The sequence below is a fragment of the Sprattus sprattus genome (genome assembly GCF_963457725.1).
Source record: "Sprattus sprattus genome assembly, chromosome: 1".
Lineage (NCBI taxonomy): Eukaryota > Metazoa > Chordata > Actinopteri > Clupeiformes > Clupeidae > Sprattus > Sprattus sprattus.
Genome location: NC_137920.1, coordinates 39,190,290 through 39,205,065, shown reverse-complemented (window position 1 = coordinate 39,205,065; position 14,776 = coordinate 39,190,290). Strand labels below are relative to the sequence as shown.

General features: G+C 46.1%; 2 protein-coding genes across 4 annotated transcripts in view; both read left to right on the top strand.

Annotated features, from left to right (window-relative positions):
- rhbdl3 (rhomboid, veinlet-like 3) overlaps positions 1-9,746 on the top strand; it is a gene marked incomplete at both ends in the record, with an annotated part of 33,386 nt that extends 23,640 nt beyond the window's left edge. For all 3 annotated transcript variants that reach the window (XM_080854461.1, XM_080854460.1, XM_080854459.1), the window contains 4 exons: positions 3,936-4,048; positions 7,376-7,476; positions 8,716-8,776; positions 9,475-9,746. In XM_080854461.1, coding sequence (XP_080710587.1) covers positions 3,936-4,048; positions 7,376-7,476; positions 8,716-8,776; positions 9,475-9,746 — 547 coding nt within the window. The remainder of the gene's footprint in view (positions 1-3,935; positions 4,049-7,375; positions 7,477-8,715; positions 8,777-9,474) is intronic.
- Positions 9,747-12,279: 2,533 nt separating this feature from the next.
- The window catches only part of ccdc40 (coiled-coil domain 40 molecular ruler complex subunit), a gene marked incomplete at both ends in the record, with an annotated part of 13,176 nt that continues 10,679 nt past the window's right edge, over positions 12,280-14,776 (top strand). Inside the window, 5 exons of the mRNA XM_080844149.1 lie at positions 12,280-12,393; positions 12,641-12,746; positions 13,008-13,147; positions 13,429-13,512; positions 14,391-14,610. Coding sequence (XP_080700275.1) covers positions 12,280-12,393; positions 12,641-12,746; positions 13,008-13,147; positions 13,429-13,512; positions 14,391-14,610 — 664 coding nt within the window. The remainder of the gene's footprint in view (positions 12,394-12,640; positions 12,747-13,007; positions 13,148-13,428; positions 13,513-14,390; positions 14,611-14,776) is intronic.

Sequence of the window (14,776 nt, the reverse complement as noted above, 5' to 3'; positions counted from 1 at the left end):
TCATATGAAGCACACTGATTACCAGAGGAGCAAATACGCTTTTATTAAGAGCACGGCACCTTTTCGCATCGCAGAGTCAACATAATAAAGCACTGAAAGGTTCCTCAAAAGAATGAAATTGTTTAATTTGAAATTCAGGTTATTCAAATTTTTAGGCATGGGTCATTTAAACTATATAAGCCTCTTGGACAATGTTTTTCGATGTTCCGTGTTTTCAACATCTCCAGCCATGGATTTATTATTTCTGCACCAGATTTTTGCCGTCATTACATGTACTGTCAGAAATAATTGTGGCTCCGTTGTACCAGAAGAGGCCATTTCCAACCCATGGCACCTGGGGGGGTTCCAGCGATCTCATCCCTACCTGCTCTCTGGTTCATGGTGTGCCCAGTAGAGAGCTGTGGCTGGTCCATGGACTTTTGCTTTTTTAGCCTTTAATGTGGCGTTTATTAAAGCCCCCCCCCCCCCCCCCCCCACCCCCCCCCCACCCTACTGTGTAATCCCCTGGTAAGCCATGGTTGTTGATCCCTCCTGTCTGCAAACCCAAACTGAATGCCAATCTTGTCAAAACAAACAGAGGTCACCCACCAGCCAGAGTCCTGTGGGGCTATATGCGGTTCTGCTGTGCATTCGCTGAGATAATCCCACTGACATCCCTCCCCAAGAGCTATTACCCCATCTTAATCAGTGGAGAGAGACAGAGAGAGAGAGAGAGAGAGAGACAGAGAGACAGAGAGAGAGAGACAGAGACAGAGAGAGAGAGAGAGAGAGAGAGAGAGAGAGGGAGAGGGAGGGAGTGAGGGAGAGATAGAGAGAGAGAGAGAGGGAGAGAGAGGGAGGGAGAGGGAGGGAGAGGGAGAGAGGGAGAGAGAGAGAGAGGAGGAGAGAGAGGGAGAGAGAGAGAGAGAGAGAGAGAGAGAGAGAGAGAGAGAGAGAGAGAGAGATGAGAGAGAGAGAGAGAGAGAGAGAGAGAGAGAGAGAGAGAGAGGGAGAGATGCTGCATCTCACTTGCTGTTGTGTTTCACTGAGCAGTGGCTGTTGTTCATGTATTTCATGTTCAGCTTTGAATGGGAGTAGCAGTAGCACTAGATTCTGTTCTGCTATCGTATTCCTTCCTCCATCTCTTGAGAGTGCATCTGAGAGTGAACTTGTCCTTGGCACATTTGTCACACTTGGCTGTTATTATTAAAGACCTTCTGCGGAACCGATTCTATTAAAGCCCCTATCAAATCCCAGTTTCTTCCTGTGACAAGGTCTCCCTTAATGTCAGAGGGGCCCGGCCTCTTGTGGCGCGTCAGAGGGCCCAGTCTCTTGTGGCGCGTCTGGTGCCAAACATGTGCCGAGGGTTTTGGCAGCTCCCTAGTGTTTTCATCTCGCCATTTTTTTTTAAAGCAGGATTTTCCCCCCTAATGCGGGATCATTTTTGGACTGGAAATAGATGGCCTTGCTCGCCCTTTCATGCATAATTCAGCGCTTTACAGTTTATTTATATTGTATCATTTATCTGTCAGCAGGATAAGCAGAATGTTTATCCAGTTCCCTCCTGTGTGAGCAACGGATACTTGTGTGAGGCATTTTGTGTAGATAGCAGAGTGATGACCCTCTCTTTACTCATAGAGAAGAGAACACTGGCTACATCTTCTCTCAGGTTGAATAATCAGTCTTTGTAATCTGGAGTGCAACTGGTTGTGTTGAAAAAAGAAAGCAATCAATAGCCGTTGTCTTCAAGGGTGATGCTGTCACTCCATGAAAGAAAAGGGTTGTTACTGTTTATCAGTGCTGTTTAAAAGAGATGCTTTGTCATTGCACACATAGTCGTTTAGGCCTCTGTCTGGCTAACCCAGCTACAGTGAGAAAGATTGCAACCTATGTGTATCTCATGGATCTTTTTAAGGCTTTCTCGGTTAATTACAGAGATCGCTGGAGAGGGAGCCTAAATGAGCTGCTAAGAGGAGTCATACGACCTTGTCCTGTTTATGATGTTCAGATTTGGGTCTGCCTGTGATTTCTGGGCCCCTGTGGGACTCTGTATGGTGCTATTTTGATTAATGGCAGGGAGAAGCAGAACACCTGACTGGAGAATTATTATTTTGCTGTGGTGCCCAGTTCTGTCAGGGCCCGGCCCGATCTGGCCCGCCGCTCGAGTTTGAAGGACACTGTGGGCTGATGCTTCCAGTCGGGCAAAGACTTGGACGACCTCTCCTGGGCTCAGCGGTCAGGCAGAACTGTAGCACAGCAGCTGTTGGGCAAGGCCTCCGGGGGAACATGGACCCAACAGGGGTCGGCTAGCGAAGATGCTCCCATCAAATGGACCACAGCTTTCATCAGTCAAATCAGAATAGATCTAAGAAAAGCACCACATATGTGAGAGAATGAGAGTGTGAGGAATAAGGAGAACTTGCACTTGTGTATGTTTCTGTCTGTGTGGGGAAATCGGTGAGGTCTTGTGTGTGTGTGTGTGTGTGTGTGTGTGTGTGTGTGTGTGTGTGTGTGTGTGTGTGTTTGTGTGTGTCTAAATGGAAAAGGGTAGAATTTGTGCATCTGTTCATCTGTAAGTGTGAGTATGAGTCTGTGTCGTGTGTCGTGTGTGTGTGTGTGTGTGTGTGTGTGTGTGTGTGTGTGTGTGTGTGTGTGTGCCTGCGTATGACAGACATGTAAAAGCACTAGTCACTCATCACGAAAGTTGCTTTTTTCAAAATAATTTGAACTTTGAACACAGATTCTCCCCTGTGTACTACAGTCATACAGATCATCAAAATTGACTGTTAGCTGAAAGTTACATTTCTTATGAGTAGCACATAAAGTGTGAAGGGACATTTAGTCCGGGGATTGAGAAGAAACTGTGGAGAAGAAGAGAAGAACAGAGATGGACTTTTGGGGAGGGAGATACTTTGGAGGGAGCTTGGCGACTAGGTCAGGCAGTCTGGGTTTGTTGTAAGTTGGAGTTCTCATTGAAACTTGCAAGCTTATAAATTCAACTAAGCTCCATGACGGGTGTCGGTTTGATGCCCCCAGATATTATACCCATTACATATTCACTATGATAACACAAATGATAACAACACCCAGACAGCTGCGTTCGTGGCGAGAATTCATTTTTTAACACGTCAAATATTTCAAATAAATTGCAAAAAAGCAACGCGTTAACTCTGACAGCATTGAAAAGCACATATCTCAGAGTGGCATGAGCGCTAGCTGGCGGTGGCCAGATGCCGCGTTCGTTCGTCATCACCACAGATGTCTGGAGGAGGACCGGCATCTGTGCACATCTCCCGTTGCCGTGCGTAATAAAGTCTCCCTCCTCGCTGCCTCTTCTTCCCGGGATCCCAGTCACGGATGATTTCACTTCACGGCAGTCGCTCCTAATTCAACATGACTCCTGCCGCACACAGCGCTGTGGGGGGTGGCGGTGGGGGAAACGAGCTTGCAAATATGTCTGAATTTAGAATACATTATAAGGTTGAAAATGTAAGCAGTGTGAAAACAACCCAGCTAAGCTGCTGTTGGAGGTGATGGGAAGAGGCTCATCTGAAGGGCTCAGGGTGTCTGCTGTTGTTTTTTTCCTCGCTGCAGAGTTTGAGGAGTCAAGCACACAATGGCGTCTCCCGTGGGGCGCCCCTCACAGCGCGCCCACTCACTCATCTCAAGTGAAGTGTCGGAGCCTGACTTGTTTATCCTTGCTTTAGCGCTCGAGCTGGAGTAGCTTACTCTCTCTCCCTGGCAGGACGACACCAGAGACCCCAGAGAGAGAGAGACCGAGAGACCGAGAGAGACTGGTCACATCTTTTTTCTGTCACCATGTTGTCCTTGGACAGAAAAAAAAGCTCATTTTGTACAAACAATCCCCTCTGAGTCCCTTGATAGAGATGTGCTTTTCCAGCGAGTCTTTACAGTGCTGTGAGGCTTATGTTGGGTTTGTTGTTTGTTGTTTACAGGATTGAGCACCTCGGCTTGAACATGGCCATGCAGCTGCTGGTGGGAGTGCCTCTGGAGATGGTGCACGGAGCGCTGAGGATTGGCCTTGTGTACGTGTGTGGCGTTCTGGCAGGTGAGTCGTCCTCGTCCAGCTGTTAGTCCTCGCGGAGAGGTGGTTTGGGGTTTGGCATGCCGTGTCCTTCGGGATTCGTGGGAGGCTGTTGGTTTATTCATTCATTTTTGTCTCTCGTGAAAATGAATCATTTCTTTCCTCCCAAAGTCAGTTTTTATGCATTCCAGGGTTTGGGTTGAGAGAGAAAAGAGAGAGAAGTGTGTGTGTGTGTGTGTGTGTGTGTGTGTGTGTGTGTGTGTGTGTGTGTGTGTGTGTGTGTGTGTGTGTGTGTGTGTGTGTGTGTGTGTGTGTGTGTGTGTGTGTGTGTGTGTGTGTGGGTTTACATTTGCCTAAATGTGATTTGTGAGGGTTGTGTTGTGTTCAATTTTATTTATGTAGCGCCATAACAATACAATTGCCTCTAGTCGTGCTGTGTTGTAGTGTTGTGTTGTGTTGTGTTGTGTTGTGTTGTGCTGTGCTTGTTCATGTGGAGGCAGAGCTGGTGAGTCCCAGTAAGCCCTGGGCCCTGAGGCCTCAGCATTAGCAGCATGAGGGTCCCTCTTCTCCTCTCCTCTCCTCTCTAATCTGGGCCAACAGCCTCACCCAAGCAGGCTCCTCATGAGGGCACGCTGCATGATCCTCTGAACTGTGCTGTGAATAGAAATTAAGAGGGATATTAGAGAGGAAGATGATGGACACTGAATGGGGATGGAAATGAATGAATAGATATACAAAATAAATCATCAGAACAAATTAAATTTCAGTTTAAGTGAGGAAGCACCAAACAGTCATGAGTTTGTACATTTATCAGTGTGTGTGCACACACTACATGTGTATGTGAAGGCGCACGTGTGTGTCATCTGTGTGTGTGTGTTTATTTCTGTTGTGATGTATGGGTTCTGTGCCATTGTGGAGCATGTGTGTGGCTGCATATCTTATTGGGATTTGCCATCTTTAGGCCAAAGACAGTGCCCTTTGTCTTTATGACCTTTGAGACCATTGAGTGTGTGTGTGTCTGTGTGTGTGTGTGTGTGTGTGTGTGTGTCCGTGTGTGTGTGTGTGTGTGTGTGTGTGTGTCTGTGGAGCCTGAAACACATTATAAATGACCAGGCAGACAGAAACCACCCTAGGGGGCCTTACTGTCCCCATGAGACCCGTCCGCGTTAATTAGATATCGACCCGCTGGGTGGGGCCTGGATTTAGACCCCTGGTTGGTGGCCAGAGCTTTGACGGCTGCTGCTGCTCGCTATCGGGGGCCACGCTGGCTGGGGTGAAGGGGGCGGTGGGGGCCCACAGGGTTCGGTCTTGTGTGTTTAGCAAAAAGCATTCGTTCAAAAGATCAACTCAATAGACCCTCCCAAAACCTACAAAGTGTGTCTGCCAATTCCCCTTCTTCTCTCTCTCTCTTTCTCTGTCTCTCTCACTCTCTCTCTCTTTCTGTCTCTCTCGCCCTCTCTCTCTCTCGCCTTCTCTTTCTCTGTGTGTGTTCCACTCTGAGATGAGGTGCCTAGGCTCACTTCATCTGCTTGGGGTAAAAGAGTGTTTGAAATAACACACTTAAAGATGTGCGGCAATATACCTCAAAAGGACTTAGATCACATCAAACATCACAAGGACTCGCTTCCAAAATATCCCTTTACACAGTGACTTCATCAACAAGCATTGGGATAACCGTAATTATGTCAATTAAAATACTAAATCCCAACGCCAAACAGAGATGCGTTTCTACGTTCATAGAGGAAGTAGAGGAAGCTTGGCTTGACGATAAGATGCTGGGAAGATAAATAATAAGAGACAGAGACAGCACTGTGATAGCGTGTCTATATTTATCCTTTTTTTCGTTGATCCAGATGCTCATTGGTAGGTGTGTGTGTGTGTGTGTGTGTGTGTGTGTGTGTGTGTGTGTGTGTGTGTGTGCACGTGTGTGTGTGTGCACGCGTGTGTGTCTATATAAGTGTTAGGAAGTGGATTATGATGTGTTTCTGTTAATAATTATGTATCTGCTATGAGGAGGGATGGCACTGTAATTATAAACAGTGTTTTCATCTGATCTAGCAGCCTCTAGGGCCCCTGGCTCAGCTTCACACAAGACTACAGGGTTCATTGGCACTGCAGTATGTACAGACACACAATATCATGACAGTTTATATATTTGTATTTATTGTTGCTTTGCAGTTGTGTTCATTTAACTAACTGAGTTCATTCCTTCCATAAGATAAGATCATCAGTCAGAGGTAGGGTATAGTAAATGCAGCATGACCTGGTGAAGTCTGGGTATCTATGCGATCTGGGTATCTTACCACACGGATCCTTGATTGAGACAGAGAATAGGTTTTTATTACTCCACAGAGCAGTTTGTAGAAGTAGATCACCTCCCTCCCCACTTTCCAGCGCTGTTAATTGCCAAATATAAGCGGCCATTCTAGCTGCCTCTTTGTCTCCCCTTCTGTTCTGCCCTTCATGTACCTTTGTCTGTGTCTTGCTAATAAGTAATCATTAAATGGGCATGCAAGAGTCTCTCTCTCTCTTTCTCTCTTTCTCTCTCTCTCTCATACACACGCACACATACACACCCACAAATACACACACACACACATACACCTACACACACATGCACACACACACACACACAAACAAATATACACACACACACGCACCCACACACACACTCTCACACACACACACACACACACACACACACACACACACACACACAAGCGTGTGCGCCATGTCTCATCTCATCACTGTAAACGTGTGGGCTGAGCAGTGGATCACTCGTCACTCGTCACGGCTGCTGTATTGGCAGGTGCGTGCTGTGTGGTTAGCATCAATAATGCATGCTGAGCTAAGGAGAAGCATGGTTCTGGGTGGACCCAAGGGGGGGGAGCGGAAGGGATGCATTCCAGGGAGGGCTTCTCCCCTGCGGGCAACACTGGCAGCCGACTCCCCTGAGGGGGAACCCGATACTTCCTCCATCACCCCCACACTCATTTAGCTGCCATGATGAGTCAAGCATTAGTGAGCCCATAGGTCCTCACTGATGGACTGTGTCCCTATACAGCTGTCATCAAGCATGGGATGTGTATGTACTGGTTGGGCTCAAGTATTACAGGATTCAGAAGGCAATTAGCTTCAGCTATTTAATTGAGTCAGGTTTTATTTTTCTTGCCAACTTAATAAATGATATTTGGCTTTTCTATATATATTTATGTATTATCTGTGTGATGTCACAAAAATGACTGAGGGAACCATAACAGATACTTGATTTGACTTGACGCCAGTGTGGAAATGAGGATTATTTATTATTATTGGTCATAATTGTAATGGATCATAACCCCCTCTCCTCAGGGTCTTTGGCGGTGTCTGTGACCGACATGACGGCGCCGGTCGTGGGCTCTTCTGGAGGAGTCTATGCGTTGGTCTCCGCACATCTAGCCAATGTTGTCATGGTAAGCATATATTTTGTATAGAACTTGAATATAATGATTTCGTTTTTTTGTGTTGAGTTATTTGCTAATAAGCATTCATGATGTAAGGAAAATTGTGTCAATAATATGATATATTTCTATCAAGCAGATAAACTAACTAGTGGTAAAAGTGTCTTGGAGCTCTAGCTGGTGCTTTTATCAGTAATTGAAACACTAGTGCCCCTAGTGAAAATCTGTGGTATTGCACTCTAAAATTGTGCCGACAGTTTGTGATCCTGCTGTGTTGCAGGGATGCTCTTGGCCAGGTAATCCTATATAAAGCACACATTTTCCCTCTGTCGGGCTTTTGTGCCCGGATCAAATATCTCCCCCATGGCTAGCCGAGGTCATTCCTGCCCAGCACTCTATCAGAATGCCTCTTCTCACAACATACGGGCCTAGCAGGTGCTCTCTGCCCACAGATTCCTTTCATTCCTGCCAGTTGGCTACTGCTGGGAGTGTGAGTGTGCTCTGAACATGGGTGTCTGTGTGTATGTGTGCACTCCGTTTAACTCTGACAGACAGAGAATAAATAGAATCCCTCAGGACTTACCTTGCATTTCCTGTTTATATGTTCCATACCAACAAACTGAGCTTTGTTTTATTTCCTCTAGCTTCTCACAGAGAGTGAGTCAGTTTGTTGTTATTTCTTTAACTTTTTGACATCCCGGGACAGCTGGAGCTGACACCCAATCGGTTCGTTTAGTGACCCCATAATTGACTGTGACAGGCAGCTGGCAACTGTAGTTGCTCATTGGTTGCAAATGTGAAGGTCGAGACCTTGGGAGGAGAAGCCGTTCAGCTAATGGGACGGTCCTGGTCATCAAATATTTAGGCACGTGCGCCACGGCTACAATAGTGTGGGGTCAGCGTGAGCCCTGCCCCCCCCCCCCCCCCCATCCCCGCACAGGGCTGTAATGAGACCCTGCATCAGCAATGATGAAGGGAGGAGAGAAGAGGAAAGGAGAGTGGTAAAGGGAAAGGGAGACTGGGGACTGCTAGAATAGAAATAAGACTATGGTGTCGGTGATGTGGTGCATCCTGGATCCTAGGGATGTGCATCCCTGATGGTGCAGTCTGATACATGACTGTGTTCAACTGATTAGAACGTGCAGTGCTTCACTCCTAACCTTTGCTATCTGTCTCTTTTATTCCTTTGTCCCATCTCTCTTTCTGTCTCTTTTTTTCTTCACTTTGCTGTTTCCTCTCACTATTAATTAGAACTGGTCAGGGATGCAGTGCCAATTTAAACTCTTCCGCATGGCCATGGCCCTGGTGTGCAGTAAGTAGACTTTTACTTTGTCTTTTGAATATTGCAATAGGTCTCTAAGACTTTTACTTTGTCTTTTGAGTATGGAAAGGCCTCTGTCTCCAGAAATAGGTCTCTGTCTCTGGATCCTGCTTTTCCCAGTGTATCTACTGAGTAAGCCAATATGTAAACGTGTGCATGTCAGACCTTATTGTAGACCTGACTATAACCCCTCGTTCTATTTATAGATCATAACAGCAGAGAAAGGACAGCAGAAACTCACTGTGCCATTTCTCCTGATTCGTGATTTAATTTTAAAGGAGCAGTTATGTACATATGTTATTCTGAAGGACCTATTTACTTGAAGCCTGTAGCATATGCATTATCTAGACTACATACAATAGTTCATTTAATGCTTATTTATATTTCAACAGCTTCATCAACCAGACTTTAAATGAAGTCTTTCTTCGTCAATATTGTGAGGCAGATTTATGTTACAATTTTCAGTTCTTGCAACGAAAAGTATTTATTTTTGGTGAATCAAAATGCCATGTGAATGTATACCAGATGGATTGAAAACTTGCAGCAACAATAGTTCACCCCAGTAGAGGGTGCTTCAACACTATCAACAATCATGGTCTATTTTTGTCTGGTCTTTTCACACAGATCTCCGCCAATGTATATTAATAGTTGTTGAGATGAATGTTTTTCTCTCCCTTCCTCCCTCCCAGTGAGTGTGGAGTTTGGCCGCGCGGTGTGGTTGCGTTTCTACCCCCAGGCCTTCCCCCCCTGCCCGAACCCCAGCTTCGTGGCCCACCTCGGGGGAGTGGCGGTGGGCCTGACCCTGGGCGTGGTGGTGCTTCAGAACTACGAGCAGCGTCTGCAGGAGCAGTCCCTCTTCTGGATCTTCTTCTGCGTCTACACGCTCTTCATCATGTGTGGGGTCTTCTGGAATGTCTTCGCTTATAGTCTGCTCGACGTCAAGCTACCTCCTCCACCGTGACATTGTCCCTTACGTCGGACAGACAGATGTGCACATAGTCCAAGCTTATCAGCTTCTGAGCACAAATCTGTGCACTGTTACGCCACTTCAATGCCAAGTACCTCATCTGTATTGAATTAACACAGTCTGCAGCAGTGCCCTGTTATCTTATCTGTGCCTACTCCAGGCCGCTATACGACTAAGAGAAGGATCCATCTAAAGTGAAGAGATGAACTCGTACCCCCAAAGCTTTCTGCACAAGTCAAGCCAAGAGCGGTGTTCGACATGTAGACCAATTACTAATGTGGTGAATAATCTTGTGTTGTGAAATACTAGACTGATGTGGATAGAAATGTCATCATCAAGCTTTCGCAGTTTGTTTTAGTAGCAGTCATTCCACTCCCAAAGACCCATGCGTTACATTGTGTTGAAAAATCTCCATATATTTCTCCATATACGAGTGTGAATTTCTGAGGTGTTGCAAAAACACGGAGCACATCTTTTTTTTCTGTGAAAAGAGAGTTGAAATATATATTTTTGTATACATGAATATAGCATGCTAAGAAACATAGCTCTGCTCTACAATGGAGTGTTGCCAAAATCATACAGCCAACATAGCCAATGCTACGCCTCTGCTTCTGGTATTATGAAGATCAACCGGTTTTAAGACACCACAGTTTTCACACTTGGGGCCATTTTGTTAGTGGGGGTTCACATTACACATTTATTTCACTCAGTCCAAAACGTGCATAGTTGTAGTCTATGGTTTGACATACTACACACTATACATGGGAAACATTCAAGCTAAACCGTTTCCCCTGACAAAGTTACAGTATGTTTACCTATGGAAATTTTACTTAATTGCCTTTTTTCTGATGAAGACATTATGAACATTAGCACACTGTCTCCCTGACTTGAATTGTAACACTATGCTGTCTGCAAACCTATTTATACTTTGTTCAGTCGGTGGCATGTGATTGTGTGAGGTGACCTGTCGGTGTAGTGACACTACAGTGTGTTGGGTACTCGTCTGTGTTCTGCGACATGGTGCTTACATTATAACAAACGTGTCCTCCCTTCTCAACGGACAACCACAATGTCTTATAAAACTACTCGAGAAAGCTGACCTTAATCTAGGCCAGAGTCAAATGTGTGGCTTAAGTATTTTGAGGACATTAAACCTACAAACGTGATAAAGGAGCACAATAAATGGGCCTCAGGGGTCTCAGGGTCCTCAGGGGCCCCAGCATACCGTCCTTTGACCTCACTAATAGCTAAGGTATCTGTACTCCGATTCCATATGCATAGCCTACATTATGGTAATAAAGTAATATTTTAACGTACTGCAAATGTTTGGTTTTTATTAATATGCTATGTACTCTCATAATGATAAACTGTATCCTGTGATGAATATTAAGTATTGGAGGCTGAGGGTTTTACGTATTAAGGGCTGTAGTGCTAAGAGTCAGATGCTGACTTTATTTTAATATGTGCATATTTTGTAGATTTGTTATGTAAATATGAGACACATTAAATAACTTTATATTAAAATAAGAGTCTGATATTCCATTTGTACACATTGAACTTGAGCAATGGCTGCACTGAATCTCTGTCTCATAAGGAGTGTATAGCTGAAGGTATTCAAAGGCACTACCATTTGTGTGCGTCTGACATAAACACATGAATGTGAACAAGCACATGAACATGCCTTTTAAGGTGAAGGAGTGGAAGTCAAAGTGGAAATGGAGGGCCCTCAGGCTTTTGACAAGTGATTCTGAACTGGTGAGTTCACAAGTAGATAAGGAGTGGGTGGCTGATGCCTGTCGCTAGGCTACTCTAACATGTGTAGCCTACTCTATGTGTGGGCACCTTCACAGCAGCCTCTTCATATATGCCCAGGCTATATTCATAACCATGTAGTAGCCTAACAAAATACTAAACATTTAAATTAAACAAATCAATGAAAACTGACAATTGCTATACATTGTTTATTTTTACTTATATTAATTCATTGTCAGTTATTCACCCTTAGTGGTGCTGGCCGTAGCAAAGTCTACTGAGAACAAGTTCAGTTTTCCAGGTCTGTTTTCACTTGATAGCGTATGTGGGCCATCGCAATCAGGTAGTCTGAACTGATCAGGCAGCCTGACACGACGTTGATGTCTGCACCGAGTGGTGCCCGCCCCTTAAATGTGTATCGTCTCATAGCAACCAAGGGACCACAGGCAAACAACCGAGGTAACTCTAGAGTTGCAGTGAACGTTTGCTTATAACTTTGAATTAAACACCGACTGATTTAAGATATTTTGTATTTGATTATATACATCAGTTAGCACTGTATTTATAGTTAGCTGTGTATTTAATATATAGGTAGCTAGAGACGGTTCAGGATTGCAGGCAGGCAATGTTAGCTAACCGGTTAGCTTGTCAGCGTTAGTCTAATTTAAATATCAAATTCTAAGTTTGGCACTAACTTATTGATAAGAACACATCAATAACAACTGTGTTACTTGACCGACTAGTCAGCTAGATGTTCTCTTAATTGCAGTGAGAAATGGAAGGTGGTGGAAGTGAGGGCGGATGTGAGGAGGAGAGAAAGATGACCAGTGAGCCGTCAGATACGCCTGATGCCGCAGAAGATTCAGGAGCTTCTGCTCCCATGCCTGAGGTAAGGTTACAGGCATTGCATCGAAACTCCGTCGTCACACTGTCCCTATCTGATATACACTGCACAGTCTAATGCTCAAGTCTGAAAGACCATTCTGGTGATGTCATCATTTTCAGTTGTAGCCTACTCTCAGATGTAAGCCTACCAACCATCACAGTGTGAAAGCAATGCTCCCGTGATAAATAATGCTACACTGTCCTGCTCCTGCCTGGCTTTCAGGATTTGTATTTGTATGATATGTCCACAGGGTGGCTCAGATGAGCAAGCGGAGGCAGGCACAGATCAGACTGTCTCCCATTCCCTCGTGGGAGTCAGTGGCGCAGACTTAGCGCTCCTGGAGCAAAATGGATCAGGTAAGCCCTCATGGCTGACTAGCACAACTCAGAGGCAGAGGATAGACTACGCAAAGGGATGGTGTTGCATCTGGAAGGGTGTAGGGATGAAAATCAGCAGCCTCTTTGCACAGTTTGCTCAGAGTGCCTCAATCTGACACTCTGACACACCAATTTGACCCTTGGCACTGGGTCATGTTCATACAGCTTACAGGTGCTGTTGTGGGTGATGTTTCCTTTTGAGATTGGTAACAATGGCAGTTTCTCTCTGGCTTCCTTCAGAGCAGTACGATGGAAGTAGGTTTGTGCCTGTGCCCCCGTACCCCTCCCAGCGCTTTTCCGAGAGCCAGGGAGACGGGACCCACAGGGCCTATGAGGAGGAGGAAGAGGGAGAGGAACTAGTCGTGCTGGATCCAGAGCATGTGAGTCAGCACTGACCTTCTCAGATAGGAAGTATTCACAAGTTAAAGGCTGTGTCAGAACAATGTGAATTATTGTTGCATTATTTTTATATGTTAATTTGAGAAAATCATTTTCAATTGCTTTAAATGCACAGAATCCCTTCAAAACTTAATGTTACAAAAACACTTTTTCTTTAATCGATGTTCAACACGGAGCAAACAATGCTCTTCAATCCTAAGGAGAGTACGATCTGATCGGACATGATTGATTCATGTTTTCCTTGTTTGTTTTTGCATTACAGCCATTGATGAAAAGGTTCCAGTCTGCTCTCAAGCACCATCTCAGCAAACAACTAGAGAGACTCAACATGGATCTTCGAGAGAAAGTATGGTGGCCTATTGAAAGACATGAAAGAAATGTTATGGGCCTATCAATATCCATTGTGTTTCTTATGAAGGGCACTGATCATCAGTGTCATGCACACACATACTCATAATTAAGATAAATAACATAATTATATATAAAAACATAAAAAGAATTCTATTTTATGTAAAAATAGCTTGTCAAAAATTCACATATTGCATTCAACTAGCTACGTGCCAACATTGGTTAGCATGGCATGAACTTGTTATAGGTAAGCACTCTTGTTTATTGAGTCTCTCTCCTCCTCCCCCCACTCTTCTTCTCCTCTTCCCTCTCTTCTCCTCCTCCCCCTCTCTTCTCCTCTTCCCTCTCTTCTCCTCCTCCCCCTCTCTTCACCTCCTCCCTCTCTTCTCCTCCTCCCCTCTCTCTTCTCCTCCACCCCCCCTCTTCTCCTCCTCCCCCCTCTCTTCTCCTCCACCCCCCCTCCTCTTCTCCTCCTCCCCCCTCTCTTCTCCTCCACCCCCCCTCCTCTTCTCCTCCTCCCCCCTCTCTTCTCCTCCTCCCCTCTCTCTTCTCCTCCTCCCCTCTCTCTTCTCCTCCACCCCCCCTCTTCTCCTCCTCCCCCCTCTCTTCTCCTCCACCCCCCCTCCTCTTCTCCTCCTCCCCCCTCTCTTCTCCTCCTCCCCTCTCTCTTCTCCTCCTCCCCCCTCTCTTCTCCTCCTCCCCTCTCTCTTCTCCTCCACCCCCCTCCTCTTCTCCTCCACCCCCCCTCCTCTTCTCCTCCTCCTCCCTCTCTTCTCCTCCTCCCCCCTCTCTTCTCCTCCACCCCCCCTCCTCTTCTCCTCCTCCCCCCTCTCTTCTCCTCCACCCCCCCTCCTCTTCTCCTCCTCCCCCCTGTAGTTGGCCACGGAGAAGCTGGAGGCTGGGCAGCGCGAGCGGCTGGGCGTGGACCTGTACTCGGTGCAGTTGGAGCTGGCTCGGCTGCAGGCCCAGCTGGAGGGCCACCACGAGGCCAACATGCAGGCCAGCACGCAGCGCCGCCAGGTCCTGCAACAGCTGGAGGGGGCCAAGGGCCACCAACAGAAAACGGCCAGCCAGGCCAGCAAGCAGCGAGCGCGGGGTGAGAGAGCCGGGGAGAGGAGAGAGCAGAATGGGGTTGGGGTTTTGACAGATGGGGTAGAAGGGTCCTATAGCTTATCCAGTGGATCTGAGTTATGGTCAAAGGAGCCTGAAGGAATAGGGCAATGTGGTTGAATGAATAACTGGTTTGGTCTGATGAAGATACT